The 25772-nt window shown below is 39.1% G+C and overlaps 1 protein-coding gene across 1 annotated transcript; it reads left to right on the forward strand.

The window, feature by feature from the left end:
* The first annotated feature begins 2218 nt into the window (after positions 1-2218).
* Positions 2219-25772, forward strand: RBP3 (retinol binding protein 3). Its single transcript, XM_074296143.1, has 4 exons — positions 2219-5354; positions 11589-11779; positions 16379-16521; positions 23172-25772. Exons 1-4 carry the CDS (start codon positions 2307-2309, stop codon positions 23498-23500), a joined length of 3711 nt encoding a protein of 1236 aa, XP_074152244.1. The 5' UTR covers positions 2219-2306; the 3' UTR covers positions 23501-25772.

The following is a 25772-nucleotide window of genomic DNA, read 5'->3' on the forward strand; positions in this document are numbered from 1 at the left end:
GAAAGTGATGCTAAGAGACATTAAATCAATTGCCTATAATCATATAGTTAGGCAGTATCAGAAGCAGAATTTTGAATCCTGGTCTTCTTGCTTCCAAATCCAGCACTCAACCTGTTTCTAACAAGGTAGCAAAGCTAGACTTACCCTAGTTTCACACCAATTTGTATTTTGGATGTATTTGGCAATTTTCGGGGGACTGTTGTGAATGGTATATAAATCTATTTTTGCTAATATGCCCTCCACTAAGGATGGCTCAATTGGGTTTTAGAATTCCAACCCTATCAGGTAGTCTGGTACCTACCTAATTGTCATCTTTAACACTAAGTGAAGTTTCTACAGAAAACAGTTTCTGACCCTTGTCTGCTCTTGCTAGATTCATAAACAAGGAAAATTGTTACCAGCAGACCTTGAAAATCCAAAGGCAGAAAGATCCCACTTAACTAGCAAAACTAACCCCAGTATTCCATGTGGTGCCTCTTGGTTTTGTTCTAGCTGGAAGATTTTTAACATACACCTTGTTCCAACCTCTCCTATTCAGGTAGTTTTCATTTTGGATTATAGTTATTTCTGCATCTCTCTCGTTTCCCCTCTCAAACTGTAAAGTCCTTAATATTAGTGGTGCATTGGATAGAACACAAGATCTCTGGTGAAGAAGATTCATCTTCCTAAGTTTAAATGTGACCCTTTGATAGCAGGGCAAATCACTTAACCTATTTGTCTCAGTTTCCTCACTTGTAAAATGAAATGGAGAAAGAAATGGCAAACCACTTCAGCATCTTTGTCCAGAAAACTCCAAATGGAATCATGTATTCAGACATGACTGGAAAATGACTGAACAGAACGGAAAACAAATGCATATTGAATATTAACCAGGAAACTGTTTCAATAGAGGCATAGTTTTGTCAACCTTTAGAAAAAATTAATATAACCTATATCCATTCACAAATCAGTACTCATAAAATGTATCATATAACAGGAGGAAAGCTAAGAAGGTAAGGGCACTATTTTTTAAAATGTCCTATGTGTGGACATTATTGGTGGAAAGTCAGCCGTTTACCCTGAAGCAGAAATTTGGGGATGGAAACAATAATCTTTAAATATTTAAAATATTATCATATAGAAGAGTGTTCATATTTTTTGTGTGAATCCTAAAGACAGAACTGAAATGGCTGGATGGTAATTATAGAGGCTAAGATTTTAACCCTCTTTAAGGAAAACCTGCTCTCAATTAGATTTCTCCAAAAGCCTTGGTAAATAGTAATGCCCCCATCCTTGGAAGTCTCTAGGTAGAGACCATGACCACTTACGTTCCGGATCTAGTAGGGATTGAATTGGATGGCCTCTGAGATCTCTCCCAACTCTGAGATGCCAGTTATATTCTAGGCTTCTGTAATAAATACATAATTAGCCCCTTCCAAACATGCAGGTCCAAGGTCTCCTGAATACATCTGCCCTTCAAAAGCAAACCTCAGCTCTATTGTAGTTGGAGCTGCATTTCCATTGGTTGAAAACAGTGGGGAGACATCACCATATGTCACTAGGGGTCATTAAAAGCAAATCCTAATGAGCTAAGAATTATGAAGATTAAAGTGCCTTCAGTTTTTGCTACACTGGGCTGAGAGTGAATGCAGCCGTCCTGCAGTGCTCCTCAGCCTGTTGTGGGTGGTAGCTTTTTGTGATGGCTTTCTCATCAATGTCTGTTGTCTAGAGACTGCAAATAGCCAAATGCTAAAGCATTGGAAAATTGCCCTTCCAGGCAATGGGCTGCAAAAATACAAATCATTACTAGCAATTATCCAGGCAATCAGGGCAGCACGAATTTGGCTCCAATTTATGCTCATGAGATGAGTGTGTGATTGCAGTGAAGTTGCCAGAGGGTAAGTGAGTTCCCAGCAAATAGCTTTACAGTTGAATTCCTTGGTGTTAAACAACATTGGGACCAATTATTACGTCAGTAAGATCCTAAGGGGAGAGAACTAGTGCATATTCAGAGCAGCACAAAGATGGGGGGTACAATGACACTGTCCCAGTAAACCACATTCTTTACCCACATTCATTAATGGAGTTGTAAACAACCGGACTGGCTACCATTATCACCCTTTGGCTGATGCACTTCAATTTAATGAGATTAAAGGTTTAATGGAGATAAAAAGCCCTCCCTTTATTCCCTGCTCCCATATTTAGCATAAGGCTTTCTGCCTATAGTCATTGACAAAGAGGGACACACACAGCACAGAAGAGATTGCTTTGTGGACTAAAAGAGAAGAGAGATTCTTTCCAAAGTGTGTTTCTTCTTCTGCCTCCCAATGACTAGCCAGTGTCTCCTGCTGTTCTCAGCCCTACTGTTTAGTCTGGCCCATGCAGAAGAAATCTTCCAACCTACTCTGGTTCTGGACATGGCCAAGATCTTATTGGATAACTACTGCTTCCCAGAAAACTTAATGGGGATGCAAGAAGCGATTGAGCAAGCAATCCAGAGTGGGGAGATCTTGGATATCTCTGATCCCCAAATGCTGGCCAAAGTCCTGACGGCAGGTGTGCAGGGTTCTCTCAATGACCCACGGCTAGTGATCTCTTACGAGCCCAGCACCTCCGAGGCTCCCCAGCACGACTCCAAACGCGCCAATGCCACTCAGGAAGAGCTACTCGCCTTACTCCAGCAAATAATCAAGTACCAGGTACTCGAGGGTAATGTCGGTTACCTCAGAGTGGACTACATCCCTGGCCAGGAGATGATAGAGCAAGTTGGGGAGTTCCTGGTGAATGACATCTGGAAGCAGCTCATGGAGACCTCCTCTCTCGTGTTGGATCTCCAGCACAGCAGCGGAGGAGAAGTTTCAGGGATCCCCTTTGTCATTTCCTACCTCCACCACGGGGATATCCTGCTCCACGTGGACACGATTTATGACCGGCCATCCAACACCACCACCGAGATCTGGACCCTGCCCCAGGTGCTGGGCGAGAGGTACAGCGGGGAGAAGGACATCGTGGTTCTCACCAGCCATCATACCGTAGGGGTAGCTGAGGATATCGCCTACATCCTCAAGAAGATGCGCCGGGCCATCGTGGTGGGAGAGCAGACCCTGGGGGGGGCCCTGGATCTCCGGAAGCTGCGCATCGGACAGTCGGACTTTTTCATCACTGTGCCGGTGGCCCGCTCGCTGAGCCCCCTGGGTGGGGGTAGCCAGACTTGGGAGGGCAGCGGGGTGCTTCCCTGCGTGGGGATTCCAGCCGAACAGGCTCTGGAGAAAGCACTGGCCATTCTCACGCTCCGCAGGGCGAGGCCTGGGGCCATTCAGAGGCTCATGGAAGTCTTGCAGAAATACTACACCCTGGTCGATAGGGTGCCGGCCCTGCTCCATCACCTAACCGCCATCGACTATTCCTCCGTGCTCACGGAGGAGGACTTGGCTGCCAAACTCAACGCGGTGCTCCAGGCGGTGTCCGAGGACCCGCGGCTCCTGGTGCGGGTTCTGAGGCCCGAGGAAGCCACCGTCGGGGCGGAAGCCAGACCGGAGGCTGCCACTCCCGCCCCCGCATCCCTGCCCGAGGGCGACTCCCAACGGCAGGCGCTGATAGACGCGGTTTTCCAGGTGTCCGTTCTCCCCGGCAACGTGGGCTACTTGCGCTTCGACGAGTTTGCCGATTCCTCGGTCCTCGGCACACTGGCTCCCTACGTGCTGCGCCAGGTGTGGGAGCCCCTTCAGGACACGGACCACCTCATCATGGATCTCCGCTATAACCCCGGGGGGCCCTCCTCAGCCGTGCCCTTGCTCCTGTCCTATTTCCAGGACCCGGCCGCAGGCCCCGTTCGCCTCTTCGCCACCTACGACCGCCAGACCAACCAGACGCAGGAGTACCGCAGCCGGGCAGAGCTGCTGGGCAAGCCCTACGGAGCCGAGCGGGGCGTCTACCTGCTCACCAGCTACCACACCGCCACGGCGGCGGAGGAGTTCGCTTTCCTCATGCAGTCTCTGGGCCGGGCCACCCTGGTCGGGGAAATCACGGCCGGCAGCCTGATGCACACCCGCACCTTTCCCCTGCTGCAGCCCCCCAACGGGAGCCTCGTTCTCACCGTGCCCACTCTCACCTTCATCGACAACCACGGCGAGTGCTGGCTCGGAGGAGGAGTCGTGCCCGACGCCATTGTCTTGGCCGAAGAAGCTCTGGACAAAGCCAAGGAGGTCCTGGAGTTTCACCAGAAGCTGGGCGCCTTGGTAGAAGGCACTGGGCACCTCGTGGAGGCCCACTATGCTCTCCCCGAAGTGGTCGGGCAGGCCAGCGCCTTCCTGAGAGCCAAGTTAGCGCACGGGACCTACCGCACAGCTGTAGACTTCGAGTCATTAGCATCCCAACTTACCAGTGACCTGCAGGAGGTGTCCGGGGACCATCGGCTGCACGTGTTCCACAGCCCCGGGGAACCAGTCCCGGAAGAATCGTCCCCACCTCCCAAAGGGGTCCCTTCCCCTGAGGAGCTCACTTACCTCATCGAGGCCCTCTTCAAGACGGAAGTCCTGCCCGGGAAGTTGGGCTACCTGCGTTTCGACATGATGGCTGAGGTAGAGACGGTGCGAGCCATTGGCCCCCAGCTAGTAGAGCTGGTGTGGGAGAAGCTGGTGGATACAGAAGCCTTGGTGGTGGACCTGAGGTACAACCCTGGGAGCTACTCCACCACCGTGCCCCTCCTCTGCTCCTACTTCTTCGAAGCTGAGCCCCGAAAGCACCTGTACACCGTCTTTGATCGGGCAGCCTCCCAGTTCACGGAGGTTTGGACTCTGCCTCAGGTGGCTGGAGAGCGTTATGGTTCCCAGAAGGACTTGTACATCCTGATCAGCCATACCAGTGGCTCTGCGGCGGAGGCCTTTGCTCACATCATGAAGGACCTGCAGAGGGCCACAGTCATTGGTGAGCCCACGGCAGGAGGGGCCCTTTCGGTGGGCATTTATCAGGTGGGTAACAGCCCCCTTTATGTTTCCATGCCCACTCAAGTGGCCCTCAGCCCAGTCACTGGGAAAGCCTGGGATATGGCTGGGGTTGAGCCTGATGTCAGCGTGCTGGCAAATGAGGCCCTCATCACTGCCCAGGGCATTGTTGCCCTTCGTGCCAAGGTGCCCACCATTCTACAGACAGCTGGCAAGCTCGTTGCTGATAATTATGCCTCCCCTGAGGTGGGATCCAGAGTGGCAGCAAAGCTGGCAAGTCTCCAGATCCAGTACGGGAAAGTTACCTCAGAAGGGGAACTGGCTGACATGTTGGGGGCAGATCTGCAGACTCTTTCTGGAGATAGACACTTGAAGACAGCCCATATCCCAGAGGACGCCAAGGACCGCATCCCTGGCATCGTTCCCATGCAGGTGAGACTCCATTATTGTGCCCCAGGACTATTAAACTCACTAGGAAGCCCTCTCTTAATGGTATTAGAGTTTAAGCAGAAAAAGTAGAGGATCACAATCACAAGACTCACTGAGAAGGAAGGACCAGGACTAATGGATAATTAAAGGGAGATAAACAAGTCCAAATGAGGGACAGCATAGAGCCACTTAAAAATAAAATAGGCTGCCTCATGAAGTAATAAGTGTCTCTCACTGAAGGTCTTCAAGCAGTGGTTGTGGGGCATAGTATTGAGAGAGGTAGATTGTTAAGGAAATTCATGCTTCAGATAGAGTGTGGGAAGATGGCCTTGGAAGTCTCTTCCTACTACAGAATTTTATGAAGGTAAGAAACAAACACCCTCTTACACAGAAAATGAATCAGCACAATGGCTCATTTTACAGATTATCAGAGAAATGCATGTTGACAAACCGACCAGACCAGGCTGGACCACAACCAGAAGACAAATAGGTCTGTTTGGAACACAAACCTTTAAAGGGGAACATCATGAGAGGTCCATTGGTAGTTGTCAGAAGAGCTTACCAGAGTGGGCAGGAGAAGTAAAGGAACCCAGTCAATAAAACTCGGTGTTGATAGTTCTGGAAGAATGTTCAGTAGAAGAATAAATAGAAATAGCTGAATTAGTTTCAATAAAGTTAGCTGAAATTAGTTTGAAGAAGTATTAATGAACTTTATCTTACTGGGCTCCTCTCTTACAATTAATGCAAATTAATTGTTCAGTTATTTTTTTTTCAGTCTATTCAGCTCTTTTAGAACTCATTTGCAGTTTTTTTGTTTGTTTGTTTGTTGTTGTTTTTTTTTTAGCAGAGATACTGAAGCAATTTGTTGTTTCCTTCTCCAGCTCATTTTATAGATGAGGAAACTGAGGCAAATAGGGTTAATTGACAGTAAGTATCTGAGGCCAAGTTTTATCTCAAGAAGATGAGTCTTTTTAACTTCAGGCTTGACACTCTATCTGCTCTGATATTTATCTGCCCTAGGAAAATGAATTAAATGGACAGTTAGAGGAAGTTGTAATTATAAAAGAATAAATACAATCCAAAAAATACATACTTCATATTTCTCAGAACAATTGCACCCTGCCACATCTTTCTTGACCTGATATAAAGGGAAATAGAAGGTAAACTGAGTTACTAGTAAAGACAAAATGGGGAGAGCTCATAAGACAAGACTCTACAAAAGGAAGGATTTGAAATAAATCTTGGAAGAAGACAAGGAAACTAAAGAGATAAAAGGTGAGAAGGAGGAGCATTCTAGTTATGGAAGAGAGGTAGTGACAAAGGCAGGGATGGGAGATGGAGGGTCATTGGGGAAGAACAGCCAATAGGCCTATGTGGGAAAGCAAGGCAGATAGCCAGCTCAAAGACATGAAGATGGAAAACTTAGTGTCTTATTCAAGAAAAAAAATCAACTAATGTTTTCTGTATCATAGAATATGTTGTTGAGTTGTTTGAGTCATATCTGACTCTTCATGACCTCAAATTAGGTTTTCTTGATATAGATACTGGAGTGGTTGGCTATTTTACAGATGAAGAATGGAGACAAATGGGGTTAAATAACCTTCCCAGAGTTGCACAGCTAGTTAGAGGGAAATAAAGTATATTGTACAAGGTTCTGGGAATACAAAGACAAAAACTAAACAGTCCTTGCTCTCAAGGGACTCACATTCTATATGAGACATGGTAGAATACAATATAAAAGCAATTAATTAAAGGCTTGCCAAGCAATGGACATATCATATATCATTTGATATAGAAAATAACCTGGGGGTATTATTATACTAGAAAGGTCTAAAGAACACAGTGATCCTATTGCATCAAATTACTACAGACATTACTATTTCATTTTGAAAATGAGGAAACTGAGACCCAAGGGAGATAGGTAACTTGCCTTTGCTAGTAAACACTAGAGATAGAATTCAAACTTGGCTCTCTCTTCACTTCTGCACCATTGAGCTTTCCACTACCCTGCACCTTCTTTCACAGCCTCACTGAACCCATAAAATGGATGAACCCAAATGCCTTAGTACCTTTTCAGTGGAGGAAGAAGGAAGAGTTTGAAGTTGTCTTTAAAAAGAAAAGAAAAGAAAAGTGTCTAAATCTGTGTTTCCCATTCTTGCAACTTTTAAAAAATGCTAAGGATTCAAAGACAAAAATTCAACAGAGATCTGCTTCCTAGAGCTCATAGACTTTAGGTCATCCTTAGAGGTCACTAAAAACAGAAAAGACTGTCCAGAATAGGGCAGGTCTGGCCCCACTCAAGCCTTTTTAAGCACTTGTTGAGAAAATATTGATGCTCTGTTTAAAACCAACCTCAATAAAACACTTTGGTGTATATACACACACTCCCACATGCATGCATGCGTGCATACAGTTGTTAAATTCCACAGGGCTTTAAAAGATGAGGAATTATCCTCTCTCAGTGACCTTTATTGCTCACCCATACCACGAGTCTTAAAAAATGTCGAGCATCTTTTGAAATCACTTCTGTGTAGCCAGGAGGGGGCTTTTTCACATGAATTCAGGATTTCTGAACCACACATAAATAGAGTCAGACTGAAGCCATGGAGATAATGGGTATATTCCTGGAACCCAGGCCTCATTAATCAATCCACACACTTGAAAGATCAAGTGGAATTCCTGTCACTGGCCACTGGATTGGAAATGACAAACTCAATAGCCTCTGATGGTCATGTGCAATGGCCAAACAAAGTAAAGAAAAGGGGGAGGGCGGGAGGGAGGAAAGAGGGGAGGAAGGGCTCTGATGCCATTTGTGCAAGCCATCAAGTCTATGGCCTAAACCCCCAAATAAAGGAACTCAGCTATGTTCTAACATGCTCCCTGCCATTAAGGGATGAGGATGCAGCAGCTGAGGTAAGGAGGGCAATGAAAAGCAAATTCTAGGCAACAAATATTTGTTAATTTGTTATTGTTATTATTAATTATTAACAATAATTTTGTTAATGCTAGTTAAATACTTATTGCATTTGAACTCTGATACTAGATACTAGGAGAAGTTCAGACATTATTCCCAGAATCATTTCTGCCCACATAAATACCTTGCAATTTTTAAAAATTGTATTTATTTGGGGAAATTTTATTTATTGGGGTGGCGTGGAGCCAAGCCTGTAGTATCATGTTTGTATAGAAGTCCCAATATGAAAACATCCTATTCATATGCAAAATTGTCTACAATTTATAGCTTCAGAGAGTCATTTGAAGATAATAAGGTTTAAGTCTATGGTCACATAGCTAGTATGTATAAGAGACAACACCTGGATCTTAATCTTCCCAACTCTGAAGCTGACCCACTAAGTGGTTTGCTGATGATTCTCTCAAAGAAGGGTTAACTTTCAGAACTCCAAAAGACAAGACTTAGTAACTGATTGGCTGAAAGAAATGATGGAGAGAGAAGAGTGAAAGAAAATCAAAATTACAAATGTATAGGAGACACTGTGATTGGTGGTACCAGTGGTGGGAAGAGTAAATTCAAGTTTGGGGAAAGATAGTAAGTTACACTTAGGACTTGTTGAATTTGAGATGCCAATGGAATAACCAGACAAAAATATCCTATATTCATTTGGAGGTGCTAGCAGGAGAGGTCAGAAGTAGAGATAAAGATGTTGGAGTGAAGGGTAACAATTGCAGTGATTGGAATAAATGAGTCTGTCAAGGTAAAGATCCTTGAGAGGGAAGAAGGGTCGAAGATAGAATCTTGAGTCCCACACAGTACCTTAAAAGGTTAGCTGGAGGATGAGGAGAAGATTGAAAAAGAAGCAGAGGAGTGGCCCTGGAGTTCAGAAGGGAGCTCTCAGCAGTGGAAAGGATTTAAATATCATTTGGTAGTTTCCCAAAAGTCTTCCTAGAATCAGAACATGCTAGGGCTGAGTGAGAGGAGCCTTAGAGATTCTTTATCCCAAACTTCCCATTTGTCAGTTGTAGTAGTAAAGTAAGAAATGGCTATACCCAACGTTCACAGAGATGGAACCAGAACTCAGGTGTTCTGAGGTCAAGGTCACTTATATTCCCACTATATTATATTGTTCAGTCCAAGGTGGCCCATGAAAGAAAAGTTATGAAGGTTGGAACACTCTATTCTTAGATGGTTCTTAAAGTGCTAACCTGATAGAGTGTTAAGGAAAACATCCCAGTTGTAGGGTGTATAGACTAATAATTTGGGTCTACAAATTCCACACTCACTTAAAAGGATATCATTATTAAGCAATAGGAACAGGAATGGATGGGGTTGGGAGAGAAGGTGGGGATAGGCCTAGGCGTGGGAAATAGGGTTGGAAACAGGGACAGAGTTAGGAATAAGAGTAGAGGTATGAAGAATATAAGGGTAAGATTGGGAATAAGATTGGAGATGGGAATACAGATACCAGAAGAATAAGAATAGGGGTAAGATAGGGGATGGAGTTGGGAATAAGGGTATGGGTAGATACAGAGTAGGAATTAGCAAGAAAGGTAGGGAAAGGAATTGAACCTGTGTTTTCAATGATAGATAGAGAACTCCCATAAGAGGAAACTCAGTCTCCCTATGCAGATTGACAGCTTCTCTGCCATACAATCAATATGTGTCTTCCTGGTCTTGCTCTCTTTTCATTATATCATCCCTGCCTTTCATTATCATAATTAGCATTAGTAATAATAGCAATAAACCTTTCTTTTACTTAAAAGTTTTACAGTACTTTTACATCACATTTTATTTGCTGTTCATTACAATTTGAAACAAGGCAGAAATGATACCCACTTCACAGGTGAGGAAACTATAAATGTCAAAATGAGGACTGGAAGCCAGATCTACAATTAGACTTGTGATCCCTTAAACCATAGATGAAGAAAATGAAACATTGCACAGTCCAGTGAATCCCTTCAATTTATACTGAAAATGAGCTGCAAGGCCAGTGTTATTACTAATTTATCTGTGTTTGACTCCCTGGATCTAATGAACTCATTAGGTCATGGATGGCAGAAGCAAATAAATATAATTTTATCAATGTCATTTGAGAACTGGTTGGAGGATGAAGAGGGAGAGCCAAAAATAAGGCAAGGGATTTGGTAACACGGAAAGAAATGAACAGAGATTAACAGTAATCTTTTGGGGTTTTTTGTTTGTTCTGCAAATAAATGTCTTCCCCATCTTCACCACTGATAGGAAATTAGTTAACTCTCTAGAGGGAGACATAAATAGCTGATAGGATCTGAGGCTGTAAGATTGACAATAGAATAAAGTATTTTAATAGCATCTTAGCTTAAAAGAACTTATTGGAAAAACTTACTTTGCTTTTCTTGTTTGGGAAGCACAGGAGTTTGTTTAGGGTAGCCAATTTGGGTACTCTTTGTATTTCTCATCTAGATATTGAAACTCATACAATAAACATATTTCAAAGACTCTTTTTCAGAGTTATTAAAATTACTTGAATATGCTCAAATGAGGTGTATTCCAGAAACAAAAGGATAAAGAACTCCTAAGTTAAAAAAATCAGCTGTATTGGATGCAGGTCAGCATTTTCTCAGCATTTTAGAACCTTAGAAAGTTGTCTTATAGCATTGACAGGTTAAGAGATTTGACCAGGATCATACATCCTGTATGAATCAGAGATGATTTTTTAATTCAAATCTTCCTAGTCTTGAGACCAAGTTCTCTGCTTTCTACACTAGCGAATTCTGCCACAGTGAATATGCACCTCCCATTTTGAGCTCTTGACTTTTTGAGCTAATGACACTCAAGGTTTCTCATCATATCACAGTGATATTTGGACCTTGATTGGGAAATGTTTTCCTTAATTAGAAATTCATAAAATTTACTCAACTCCTTCTAGATTGTAAATTCTTTTCAGGCCTAGATTATATCTTAATTACTTTTCCATTATCATCCCTCCTAACCCTTAGAGTAGAACTATGATGTTTTCTGGGGATAGGAGATGAGCCTATGATTTCAGTCATGCAAGGAAGTCCCAGTGTGGAAATTCCCTCCCCAAATATAGACTTAGCATTCATCATAGAGAGTTGTCTGGGACACTGAAAAGGTAAGTTGTGGCCGAGGATCATACAACCTGTAACAGAGAAAGGACTTCCTAACTCCTGGTCTCTTCACTATGTCTTGCTGTGATCAGCTACTAAAGGTAAATGTTGACAAATGTATTTGTTGAATATAATGAATTCTATGACTTTCCCCATCTTTTTTGAATTCAGCTTCCCTCTCCTGAAGCCTTTGAAGACCTGATCAAGTTTTCCTTCCATACCAATGTATTTGAGGGCAACATTGGCTACCTGAGGTTTGACATGTTTGGAGACTGTGAGCTGCTCACCCAAGTCTCTGATCTCTTGGTGGAACACGTCTGGAAGAAAGTCATGCACACAGATGGAATGATTATTGACATGAGGTAAGCATGGGAGGAGGCTCTGGCTGGAAAGTCAGACTATAGGATGCCAGTAGAACTGAATAAAACCAGAGATGTCATTGCCTAGAACCAAGAGAAGGGAAAGTAGGATTTGGCTTCAAGATGCTGGGACAGCAAATTTTAAATCTCCTTTTTTTCCTCCTTCCATCCCATAAAGAAATGATAACCAACTTTACTCTATACCCTCCCTAACTCCAGGTTTCCTCTTTCTTTTTTCTTATTGTTGTTTTCTTACCTTAAATTTATTTTGTACATTTTATAAGGTAAATATGTATTTAGGTTTTCAGCTAAAATAGGCCTCGGAGAACATCTAGTCAAAAAATTTAACTTCACAGATAGAGACATCAAAGTCTAAGGTGGTTATGATTATTTCTCCAGAGTTAAACACAGGCAGTAAGCACTATAGCCTTCATTTGAATCTAGCTCCTCCAATGCATTGTACACTTTCTATTTTATCACCCTCATCCTCAGCTTTTCTTTCTGCAAAGATCAGCTTCTCTCCCACCTTCCCTGAACAAGTATCCATATCTCTTCCTCATGCTACTTGTCTGCCTCACTGTATTAGAGAGATGATCATCAAATCTTCTCTGATGAAATCAAGAGTATGGGACCCCAGACCTTTGGGTATGGACTGGAGGGCCCCTCTGAGATCTTTTCTAACTCTGAGATTCTATCCCCTAAAGCCATTATAGTAACTAATTCTTCCCACTCAACTCAATTTATCCTAATTACTTCTTGTATCATTTTCACATCATGAATAGTAAAGCTGATTTGAGGGTGCTTTCCTATAAGTTACCTATTGCCTTAGGCAATGTTTGCCCAGATGTTGCTAATTATGGCTCCAAAAGAGACTAAAATATTTCACCATCTCTGTTCAATAGCACCAAACATATTTTTAGAATATATACACACACACACACACACATAGATAGATAGATAGATAGATAGACAGACAGACAGATAGATATAGATATATAGATATATATTATAGATATAGAAATAGATTCCATAAGGGAAACTAATATATGAAAAATCAATCTTCCCAAGAATGTAAATTCAGGATTGATCATTTATTTTACAGATTTTTTTCCCCAAATAAATTCTCTTAAGGGAGAAAGATCCTTTATATCTATAAGATATCTTTATTTGACCACTAGGTAGTGCCATAGTGCACAGAGACATGCATCTGTAGTCAGTTTACCCCAGTCTCCTCAACTGTAAAATGAGGATAACACTTTCCTTACAAGACTTTTTGTGAGGATCAAATGAGACATTCACAAAATATTTATTACACTGTGTAATGTGTATTAGGTGATATATGTGTTCTTACTTTCTCTTCCTTGATTTGGGAAAAATAATTCAAACATAGGTTTTCAGGAACAAGAGGCCATATGGCTTTGAGAATACAGAGATCCCTAGGAATCAGGAAAAGCTAAATTCAAAACTCATCTGTGACATATATGGCTATTTAATCCTCAGTGTTCTAGACCAGCGGGTAAAAAGGACCATTAAATCATACATAAAGGTAGCATATTTACTTAGAAAACTACATATTAACATTATCAATGTTTTACTGTTTTACTATTCATTTTATTAAATATTTCCTAATAACATTTTAATCTGATTGGGGCTCTGGAGTATTGAGACAAGCATAGACCTATTCCATCTAGATAGTATTCTAGAACAAATTACAGAAAGGACACCAATTTGCTTGGATAAAGGAAATTTCCTCAGCTGGGAGATCCTTATATTAACGAAATGATAGCTCTGATCCTATCCCAACCTTGTGCCTCTTCAGGAACATAAAAGAATTTTGAAGGTAGAGAAGAATCCTTATGGTTCATATAGTCCAACTCATCTACAAAGGTGGAAAAAGACTCAAAAATAGGGGTAACATTCAAAGTCCCACAGCTAGTTAGTGACAGAATCAAAGCTAAACCCAGGTCTCAAATCTATTGCATAAAGCACATTATAGTTATATGGATATCTGTGGGAGAATATTTCCCTTTCTGTACAGAGATAGATATGAAAACACAGAGAATGACCTCTCTTTCTGGAGCACGGAGCAAGCTCTGAGTTTTTCTCTGAACAAGCGACACCATTCCTTCACCCATGCTCTCCACTACTCTTAGGAGAGCAAAGAACACGTGAGGAAGATAGGGAAAACTATTTCTCTTCTGTAGGAACAAGCTGGCCTTTTAGAGAGCAAGTGGGAGGGAGATGGAGGAAGCCTCGAGTCCCTTTCCACTCTACCAAAAAGAAGAGTGTAACCTTGGGAGTTGGATCTACCACCACCCTTCGCAATCACTAGGTGGCACTAGACTCCACAAAAACACAAATTGGGCTTTTTCTTCGCTGGGAGTGCATAAAACCAGAATAAAACTTTTTTATTGTTCTATAACTGAAGATGCTGCTATCCACTCTGACCAATATATGATAGGGGAAGATAGGCAAGGAAATGGGAGGGAGGAAGATAAGGAGTAAGTGGAAAAAGTTTCCACTAAGTCAATATCCTATTCTCTATCCTTTGATTTGCAGCTGATTTTTTTTTCTGGGGTCCTTTGATTATTGTTAAAAAGTAATCTATTTGAAATTTACTGGTGCCCAAACGGCCAGAAGAATAATCCTTTCCTCTAAACCATGATATATATAATTTATAAAGGAATGAATAAACCAAGGCCCAAAGAAACTACATTTCTTTATATATATATATATATATATATATATATATATATATATATATATATATATATATATATATATATATATATATATATATATATATATATATATATATATATAATCCATTTTTTTATTTTCAAAACATATGAATCGATAATTTTAACACTGACCTGTGTAAACCCTTTCCCCCCCTTCCCTAGATGGGAAATAATCCAATATATATTAAACATGGTAAAATATGTTAAATGCAATATGTGTGTATACAATTATCATGCTGCAGAAGAAAAATCAAATCAAAAAAGGAAAAAATGAGAAAGAAAACAAAATGCAAGCAAACAACAACAAAAAAAGTGAAAATGCTACGTTGTGAACCACACTCAGTTCCCACAGTCCTCTCTCTGGGTGTAAATGGCTCTCTTCATCACAAATCTATTGGAACTGGCCTTAATCACCTCCTTATTAAAAAGAGCCACATCCATCAGAATTGATCATCATATAATCTTGCTATTGTCATGTCCAATGATCTCCTGGTTCTGCTCATTTCACTCAGCATCAGTTCATGTAAGTCTCTCCAGGCCTCTCTGAAATCATCCTGCTGGTCATTTCTTATAGAACAATAATATTTCATTAAATTCACATATCATAACTTATTCAACCATTTTCCAACTGATGGGCAGCCACTCAGTTTCCAGTTTCTAGCTACAGGGCTGCCTCAAACGTTTTTGCACTTTTGGGTCCCTTTCCCACCTTCAAGATCCCTTTGGTATATAAGCCTGTAGAAACACTGCTGGATCAAAGAGTATGCACATTTTGCCAGCCCTTTGGGCATAATTCCAAATTGCTATTCAGAATGGTTGGATCAAGAAGATATAATATATTATATATAATAATAAATATAAATTATATATGTAATATATATAAATATATAAGTAATAAAGTCAAGAACTCTAACTTGGAATGAATTGTTCCTTCCACTGAAGTCCAACCTTCATTCATTTATAAATTCTAAATATCATAATTTAGAATTAAGGGATTATCCCTATGGTCATTTGGGCACCAGAAAATTTCCAACAGAAATTATTGTTAATAATAATTAAAGGACCCCAGAAAAAGTCAAGAATTCAAGACTGTTAGAAGGAGAAATGTGCTAGACTCAGCACTACTTGGGAAAGCCAATTATTATATTCTCAGGGTATATACTCCAAAATCTGTAATCACAAATCTTAGGTTGGTTTATTGCACTCTTGATTGTCTAATTCAATCAAGTGTCAATAGTACGGGTCAAGCTTAAATAACATGGGGGCAGAAAGGTTGCATAGTGAATAGAGGATCAGCCCTGGAGTCAGAGGCACCTATATTCAAATCCAGTCCCAAACTCTTACTAGTTATGTGACCCTAGGCAAGTCATTTAACCCTTATTGCCAAAAAAAAAAAATTAAATGGATGTGGAAGCTACCTCAAAAGCCATTTATTCTAACCACCTCAGTTTACAAATGAGGAAACTGAGACCCAGGAAAAAGTTCAAAACAATCTCAAAAGAGTAATTATACCTGTTACCCATTGCTAAGTTAGCATCTTAGAATTTCTAAAGCACCTTAGAATTTCTAAATTAGAAAGATTTTTTTAGATATTATCTATTCCAACCTTTCTCCTTTTCCTCCTTTTCAATTTCCTTGAGAAAACTAAGACAACGTGATATATGACACAGTAGATCACTGAATTTCTTCCCAACTTTGGGATTTTATGATTTCTTGAAAAAATCATGACCTATAAAACAATCTGAAGGAAAATTTATCTATGCTTACAATGGGATGCATAAGAGGAAAATGGAATGGTTTCTATGATCAAGTAGTTTTAGTTTGATTTCGAGAATTTCTAATTCTAGTTAATGTCCAACAGGTTCAACATAGGAGGCCCCACCTCCTCCATTTCCGCTATGTGCTCCTACTTTTTTGATGAAGGTCAAGAGGTTCTTCTAGACCGGATCTACAACAGACCAAATGATTCCATCAGTGAAATCTGGACACAGCCTCAGGTCACAGGTGAGAGGGATATCTGAAGTATAAACTTTTAACTGATTGGTTTTCCTTACAGCATACTTCTTTTTCAGTTGTTATTCAGCATGAATTAGGAATCTGTAACCTTTTTGTGTCTTGGCAGTCTGGTGAAACCTAGAGACCCCTTTTCAGAATGATTTTTTTTAAGATATGAAATATAAAATCCATAAGATGATAAAGCAAACCAAAAACATTGAAAAACAGTTATCAAAATAGTTTAAAAGCTTGGAAATCCAAGTTCACAGATTCCAGATTAAAACCTCTTGGTTTAGAACAGTCATTTTAGAGGATTAATTGGTGTTGGATTAGGTGGTCTTTAAAGGATTTCTCAGAGGATGAAAAGAATTGCTCTAAAGAGATTGGTGCAGACACACAAAGAACTTATCAACAAGTTAGATTTTAAAAAACATAAAAATGATGGAAATGAAAGCAGATAATGGAGGAGAATATAAAAACAGGAAAAATTAGGGTAGTCAGTAGGGGACAATAAAATGACTTCTGGGGGTGGTTATTTTGGGTTTGCTTATTTTTTTTAATTGAGGAAAATAAAAGGACCAAAAAGAGTACCAGATATGAAGCTTGGATGAATAGTGATATAATAATGAAAAACAGCTAAAGCTGGGGCTGCCCAATTCATATTTCTTTTCTAATTCCTCTGTTAAAGAGAATATTCTTAAATTCATAGGACAGAGATACTGAATACTCAGGTAAGAAGGGTTATAGTACCAGACTACCTAGTTAACCCTTGATGAATTACACATCCTGGAAGAGCTGGCAGATATAGGATTACTGAGTCACTATCAGTGACTTCTGAGAAATCATAAGAAATACAAGAGATATACAAATGGTGTCCCAAATTCTAACAACAGAAAGAAAATGAACTCAGCAGTCTATAATCCAGTGAGCTTAATAGGCTTCAATTGCAACCTAAGTTCCAGTATATATTACTAATGACATGGCTAGTAAATCTCTAAGAAAGAAATCAATAACAGCAAAGAGCCAGCATGGTTTCAACAAAAGTAGGTCATACTGACTAATCTCACTTCTTTTTTGGGGGGGACAAGATTACTAGAAGAAAATCTAGTTTGCCTAGATTTTACTGAAACATTTGATAAAGTTTCTCTCCTCTTATTCTTGTGGAAATTATTCAAAAACATTACCTAAATAATAATATAATTAATATTAAATTATATTAAAATAATTAATATAATTAAGTAGATTTAGAACTGGTTGTATGATCACTGATCCCCTAATCTAGGAGATGCTTTGAAAGATCCTTTAATCAAAAGGAAGTCTGTAGTAAAATACCTTAGTGATGAAACCCAAACACTGTGCTATTTAACATTTTATTCAAACGATAAGCTTAGCATATTTTTCAGATATTGCAAAAGTGGAAGGAATAGCTAATTAAATTGTAGAGGGAGTAAAAAAAAAATCTTAACAAGTAAGAACACATTGGACCAAAGCAAATGAAATGAAATTTCATAGGGATGAATGTTAAGTTGTATCTGAGGTCTATTAAAGCAATTTAAAATGGCAAGAGGAGACAAATGATTCAATAGTTTTAGGGTACTTTAAGTTTACTGTGAGTCAACAACCAAAAAACTTCATGCAATTTTAGGTTACATTAAGAGAATCACAGTGAATGGTTTTGTAGAAGGATAAAAATATTGGAGGGCTGCAGAAAAACAGGCATTCTAATACTGGTAAGGTCATGAATTAATTCAAACGTTCTAGAAACCAAAATGGAATTATACTTTTAAATGTCTAAAATGTCCATACTCTTAATTTGGATATCTCACACCTAGTCATATATATTCAAGGATGTCCGAGACAGAAATAAAGCTCCTATACAAAGCTCATAATCAGCTGCAGATGGCAAGGAAAGTCAAGGACAATAAAAACATTATTATCTGAACTTTTAAGACCACAAAGCACTGAAAAATAATGAATGGATGAAGCTATATGTTTTAAATGCTTACTATAATGTGGGTACAATGCTAAGCCTTGAGGAGACAAATGCAATAGTTAAGTACATTCTTGCCTTCAAAGACACTACATTGTAACAGGAGAAGATAAAAGAGGAGGAGGAAAAAAGGGGAGGAGAGAGAGAGACAGAGATAGAAAAAGATGGACAGACAGAGAGAGAGGAAAAGAAAAAGAGAGAGAGAGGTGGAGGAAGAGAGAGAGACAGAGAGAAAAAAAGGAGGAAGAAGAGGACGAGAAGGAGGAGAAGAAGAAAGAGGAGAGGGAGAGGAGGAGAAGGGACAAGGAGGAAGATATAATAGAATTAATAATATATCATAGGAGGAGAAATATTATTTATCTGATTATTTATTTGTTTATCGATGTATTTATTTATGTAAGTAGGAACCAGGAAGAAGAGTTTGGGTTTGCTAAGTTAGGATAATAAGCTGATATATAAAGAAAGAATTAGTACATCCTTTTCAAAAATAAAAGTCCTAGTAATTTAATTTCTGTGCCCAAAGAGAGAAAATTAGGGGTTGGGATAGTAAAATAGAGTGACAAGATAGATGAAAATTTCTTAAGTAAATAAATGAATAGCCGTGAGAAGCAAGGTTTAGTCTGAGATTGACTAGAACAATGGGACTAGATGGTTTGTACTTTATTTAGTCATCTGTCAAGATGATATATCTCCAGGGTAGGAAATCCAAAGCTAAGTCAGTGCTCATCAATTGGGGAATGGATAAAGAACTTGTGGTATAGGTATGCAATGAAATATTACTATGTTGGAAAAAGGATGACTGAAAAGAAGATTTAAATGAACTAATAAAGAATAAAATAAACGCAATCAGGAAAAGACTAGATGCAATAATTGCAACCTTGTAAACAGGAAAGAAACCAGAGAAATAAAATAGAATGTTTCATAATTCTAATTACCAAACGTCCTTGGAGAAGAATTGAGAAAATACAGGTCCCTACCTTTCTTAAAGAGGTGAGGAACTATGGGGATAGACTATAATGTATACTATCAAATACTGTTGATTCCTGGGTTTTCTACACCATTTTTTCTTTTTTTAAATATTTTTACAAGGGACAGTTCATTGGGTAGAAGGGAAGGGAAGAAATTCAGAAATAAAGATTTAAAAATAAAAGAAAGCAAAATTCCATGACTTCTTTTCAGGGATGTAATGGAGAGAATTTACATTTAGACAAAATAACCTCCTAGGTCCCTTCCAATCTTCATATTCTGTGATTTGAAGAGGCTAACAAACCATATAAGGAAATTCAAATAGTAAGAAACCACAAGACTAGAAAAAAAGCCTTTGAACCCCTTGGTTCAGTATTTTATCTATGAGGACATGTGCTACTATGTTAGAACGTGCAGAAAATGTGCTTGTGATTCTACAGTTCAGTGGAGAGGAGCCATGATTTAGATACGCTTAATAGAGATAACTAAAAAATCCTATTGCTGTTAGATCTTATTTTTCCTTTGTCCTTCTGTTTGAACACAGATGTAACTGAGGTTTGGGAATTCATAACACTGATAGCCTTATAATGATGTTGCACTGTTGGCAAACCTCTGGGAAATCAGCATGAGGGGGAAAATACCCCCTTGACTATCTTCTAACCCAGGCAAATCCAACAATCCAAAGAGTTGAAGCCATTTCAGATTGTACCAGGCATCAGAGTAAAATATAAAAAGTTCTGTCTCTAAATTAAAAAGATCTAAGTTCAAATCCTAGATGGGGCACTTCCTACCCATGTGACTTCAAGCAATTTTCTTAAACTTGCCAGGTCTCAGATTCTCCATCTGTAAATGAGGGCTTGGACAAGACCTCCCTTCAAGGCCTCTGACCGCCCTTCAAGCATTATATCTTTGGTTCTGGCAGGTTTTTGGGGAGATATAAGAGCTGTCACAAAATCACAGAGCTTGAGAGTTGAGAGAGAGTCCTTTGGACTAGAAATCTCCTCTGTGAAATAATCAGAGAAGGGGATGTCTTCAAGAAGGAGAAGCTATCACTTCTGTATTGACCCTTTCCACTCTTGGACAAATGTCTTTGTTAACAATAAGTGCCATTGTTAGGAAGATTTTCCTGATATCAGACCTAAAATGGTCTCTTCTTGACTTCTACTTATTGCTCCTCATTCTGCCCTATCTCTGGGATCCAACAGAGTGGGTATAATCCCTTCAACCAATCTTTAATATACTTCAAGCCATTGTTTATTTACTCAACTCATCTCAGATTGTCTTCTCTAAATCAAACATTTCTGGTTCCTAAGACCAGTCCTCAGGTGACATGGATACAAGACCCTTCACTATCCTGATTGCTCTCCTCTGGACCTCACCATTTTATCCACACTCCTCTTAAACTGGGGCACTTAGATCTGAACACAATACTCAGTATGATGACATCAGAGTTCAATGGAACTTCAGGTTTACTTGTTTTTCAATTCTGTCCAACTCTTGGTAATCCCATTTAGGGTTTTCTTGGCAAAAATACTAGAGTGGTTTTCCATTTCTCTCTCCAGCTCATTTTACAGATAAACAGGATTAATTGGCTTATCCAGGATCATAAGCCAGTTAATATCTGAGTTCATATTTGAACTCAGTTCTCCCTGACTTCAGACCCAACTACACCATTTAACCTTTTTCCATATTCTCAAAAACAATTCTTCCCTTAATCAGCCCAAGATTCCATCTGTTTTGTTTTTTGTTTTTGGATAACTCATCATATAGCTGATTCATATTGAACTAGCAGTCTACTGAAACTCCCAGATCTTTTTCAGAACATCTACTAATTATATTTCCTTCATTTCAAATTTGTGAAATGGATTTTTTTTTGGTACCCAAGTGTAAAGCTACATTTGTCTCTATTAAATTTTACCTTATTAAATTTACCCTCAGTACTCTAGCCTATCAAGATTCTTTTGAAACCTGATACAATGATATAGTAGATTGGCTATATCTCCCAGCATTGTATAGAAATAATAAAAATGACATTTATATAATCAAATGTTATTTCATTTGATCCTTGCAACAACCCTGGAAGATAGGTGCTATTAATTATCCCCATTTTGCAGTTGAGGAAACTGAAATAGAGTTTAAAATGTAACTTGCCCAAAGTCCTTGTGAAGCTGGATTTATAGCCGGGTCTTCCTGACTCCAAATCTTGCACTCTATTTACTGATCTACTTAGCTGCCTCTTGTTTCATCTGCAAATTTGATAAGTATAGCATCTATATCTTTATTCAAATCATCAACTCACTGGTTTTTAGGGCATACAATTCTCTGTTCTTAAGAAATCAAAATTCACCTTCAGGAGACTTCCATTACTTCATTACTGAATAACAACAAATATGGAGAATTCAATTAGGTGGATATTGAACTAAGTTCTCCCACTATTCTTAAAAGATATAAGATCAGGAATATAAGTCTGTAAGTGGAAGAGATACCACATCCTATAAGAGTTCCATTAAAATGGAGAACTGTATATAATGTTTACATCCATTATCTTGTTTGAGCTCTACAACAAGAATATTATATAAGAAAATCAAAGGGAGAGGAGAATAATGGAATTGAAGTGAGAGGACTTGGGTTCAAATCCTGGTTCTGCCATTTACAATATACTGATCATATCATATCATATCATAAATATAATATAATATAATATAATATTATATTATATTATATTATATTATATTATATTATATTATATTATATTATATTATATTATGTTATGTTATGTTATGTTATGTTATGTTATGTTATGTTATGTTATGTTATATTATATTATATTATATTATATTATATTATATTATATTATATTATATTATATTACATTACAATATCCTGAGCAAATCCTTTCCTCTTCTGTGCCTTTTGTTGTCTCCATTGTACAATATCAGCATTGGATCAAATGGCTTCAAAGACACCTCCCAGTTTTAAATCTAATAATTAAGGGTGGTATAATAGAATTACTGAACTGGGCACAGGAGGCTGGCTGACAGTTCTGGCTCCATGAACATAGTATATGGACTTGGAAAAGTTTCTTTATTTCTCTGAGCCTTAGTTTTCTCAGCTGTAAAATGGGAAACCACCTCAAAGAGTTATTATGAAGTCTAAATGAGAGAGTGAATGTAAAGGGCTTTGTAATCATAAAAGACAACAAGATTTTATACCCTGTTAGTATGAATTTCCAGATGAGGAACCTAAATGTAGGCAGTTGTAGACTTCACAAGGATGGATCAGGAACTGCCGAGATTCAAATCCTTCTTTGGATACTTCCTAGGGGGCTGATTCAATGGCCAAGTCACTTAATTTCTTTGTGTCTCAGTTTCCTCATCTGTAAAATGAGCTCAAGGGCTTCTACAATCCTTACTAGCTGTAAATCTATGTTCCTATGAGTTAGTGATAAAATCAGGATTAGAACCCTGATCTCTACTGCTCCTTCTATCATCACAAAATGTGTCAGCAACAGACTCAAAAAGGAAAGCACCCTGAGACCTCTTTATCCTTCCCAGGTGGAGGTTCACTTGTGAGATTTTTAATCAATCAAGAAGCATTTATTAAAGCACTTATTGTGTAATCTTCAATGCTGGCAATACAAAGATGAAATGAAACTATCTCAGCCTTCCCAAACCTTACATTCTATCTACTGTATCTCTTGCAGGTGAACGATACGGTTCCAAAAAGAGCGTGATCATCCTCACCAGCAGCATGACGGCGGGTGCCGCGGAGGAGTTTGTGTACATCATGCAGCGGCTCGGGAGGGCTTTGGTCATTGGGGAGGTAACCAGTGGTGGTTGCCAACCCCCTCAGACCTACCATGTGGATGACACCGACCTCTATATCACCATCCCTACGGCCCGATCAGTTGGCTCTGGGGACAAATCCTCCTGGGAGGGAGTAGGAGTGGCCCCTCACGTGGAGGTTCCAGCTGACCAAGCCCTTAGCAAAGCCAAGGAGATGTTCACCCACAATTTGCAGAAAGCAAAATAGATCTTCTAGCCTGGTGGGAAGCAATGTAAAAGTTCCCGTAGGTTAAGATTGTTCAAACATTTATCAATGTACAGAAGGGATGTGGCTAGGTATTATATAAGCTACACTCACCATAGAGACCAAGGCTGTATGCTGTGGCTATATTAGGTAGAGCCAAGTTTTGCTATAGAAATATAGAGAAGATGCTCATGATCAGCTTGCCCAACCCTTCTCCCCTCTTCTACAACATTGATAAGACATCAAACTCCAGCTCAAATACTTCCACTGATGGGTAGTTCATTACCTCTCACAGCAAATAATTTTTAATCTTGTTCTCAGAAAATTCTTTCTTCCAAAGAGATGAACTCCTCTTTTTCTGTCTATTGATTCTAATTATACTTAAAAGAACCTTTTAAAATTCAATTTAATCACTGTTTCCCTAGGGTATCTGTGATAATAATTTTTCCTCAACTTCTCTTTTCCAGTTTTCTTTGCTAACTTTTTAAGGTTGTGTAGTTTGATAACAAGAGTAATAGAGTTGGAAACAGAGGACCTGGGTTCAAATCCAGGATTTATTTTTTTTTTGTATGGTTCTAGATAAGTCATTTAATCTTCATAAGTCCTAGGCAGGACCAGATGACCCAAAAAGTTCCCCTCGATTTAAATCTATCCTAAAAATAAATAAATAAAGCCACCTTCTTCAAAAGGTTTTTACTTGACAGTCTTTAGAACGTCATTTTTCTGGTTGCTCTTCTTGAGACGTTCCAGTTTTTATCACTCTCCCTAAAATTTGGCACCAAAAGCCAGAAACAGGATTACAAGTTGAGCCTTTAGTTTAAGGCATTTAGAGAAGTGCCTCATGACATATACAGACTACTGCATCTGAAAATATGTGATTAGTCTGACCTGGTCTGCTCTTGATAATTGCATGCTGGCTTTTAGAGATCATTATTTCTCTTTCTAAATGTCACTAACTATTCCCTTAATGCTGTGTTGTGGGATTTTGTCTAGAATGGAGGTCAACTTTACCAATATACAAGTTGGCAATTCCACCTTCTCCTACAAACTGCCAAGAATATTCTTACCAAGAGTTTCCTCTCCCTCTTGTCTGATTTTCCTTTCAAAATATTGGGCCACTGGATCCTGCCAGTCCTTATTCTGAATCCCCACTATTTGCTCATGAGGAGTGTACATAAAACATTATGTAGCTATATAAATGTCAGCTGTGTGTGGGTAGTAGTAGTTACTATTCTAAGCAGAAAAAGAAATGGAAAGAAAGGGAAATGAGGAAATCAATATTAACATAACCTAAAACCAAGACTATAAATGTGTATCCTTGCTCAGTATTTGACAACTATGTTCTTATAACCCAAGTAAATGGATTTTTTAATAGCCCTTGCTCACACCTAGTAAATCATTTGTGATATTCCGATACCTGGACTTAGATTGGTTTCTCTACCTCCTCCAGAGCTTCTAAGGTCTCTCCCAGACCAAAATTTATGATACCATAATTTCCCAGAAACCCATGGCTACTCCACAGCACAAAGAAAGCAACATGGTCATTCTTTTTTATTATTATTGTAGCTTTTTATTTACAAAACATATGCATGGGTAGTTTTTCAACACTGACCCTTGCAAAACCTTCTGTTCCAATTTTTCTTCTCCTTTCCCCTATATGGCAGGTAGTCATTATCATTCTGTATTGAAGGATGAAAAATGATGATAATGATGACATAGCATTTCTAAAAGTAATTTGGCTTCTAAGCATTTGGGAACTATATTAGCAGAAAGCATAACTAGATGAGAAGCTCAGCAGGGGATGGAATATCATGAGAATAAAAGGCATTAAGGGATATTTGGAAACAAAAAAAGAGGAAATCAAATTTCATTAAAAGTAGGTTGTTTCATCTGGATCCCAGTGAACCAAATAGATGTTTGATAAATGTTTGTTGATTGACTTTTCATGTCAAAAAGTAGTCACTTTACAATTATAACTACATTATTGTTATTATACAATACAATTACCATTGATGTGATGTTATTTCATATTTAGCATTCTAGATAAGTGAAAATATCACTCCCATCAATATGTTTTCCTATAATCCCTATTTGCATTGTATGGGACAGAGTTTTTTCCAAGATTACTTCAAATACACAATGCTACAATGTCTTTCAATATTCTAATTTTTATATCATCCCTGAATCCTGTTTCATGTTTATCGATTCCCTCCCTCTCCCCCTATGGCAAGTTATGTAGAATAAATCAAGGTTGCATTGCAACCCTACAGTACAA

The sequence above is a fragment of the Sminthopsis crassicaudata genome, chromosome 2 (assembly GCF_048593235.1).
Source record: "Sminthopsis crassicaudata isolate SCR6 chromosome 2, ASM4859323v1, whole genome shotgun sequence".
NCBI lineage: Eukaryota > Metazoa > Chordata > Mammalia > Dasyuromorphia > Dasyuridae > Sminthopsis > Sminthopsis crassicaudata.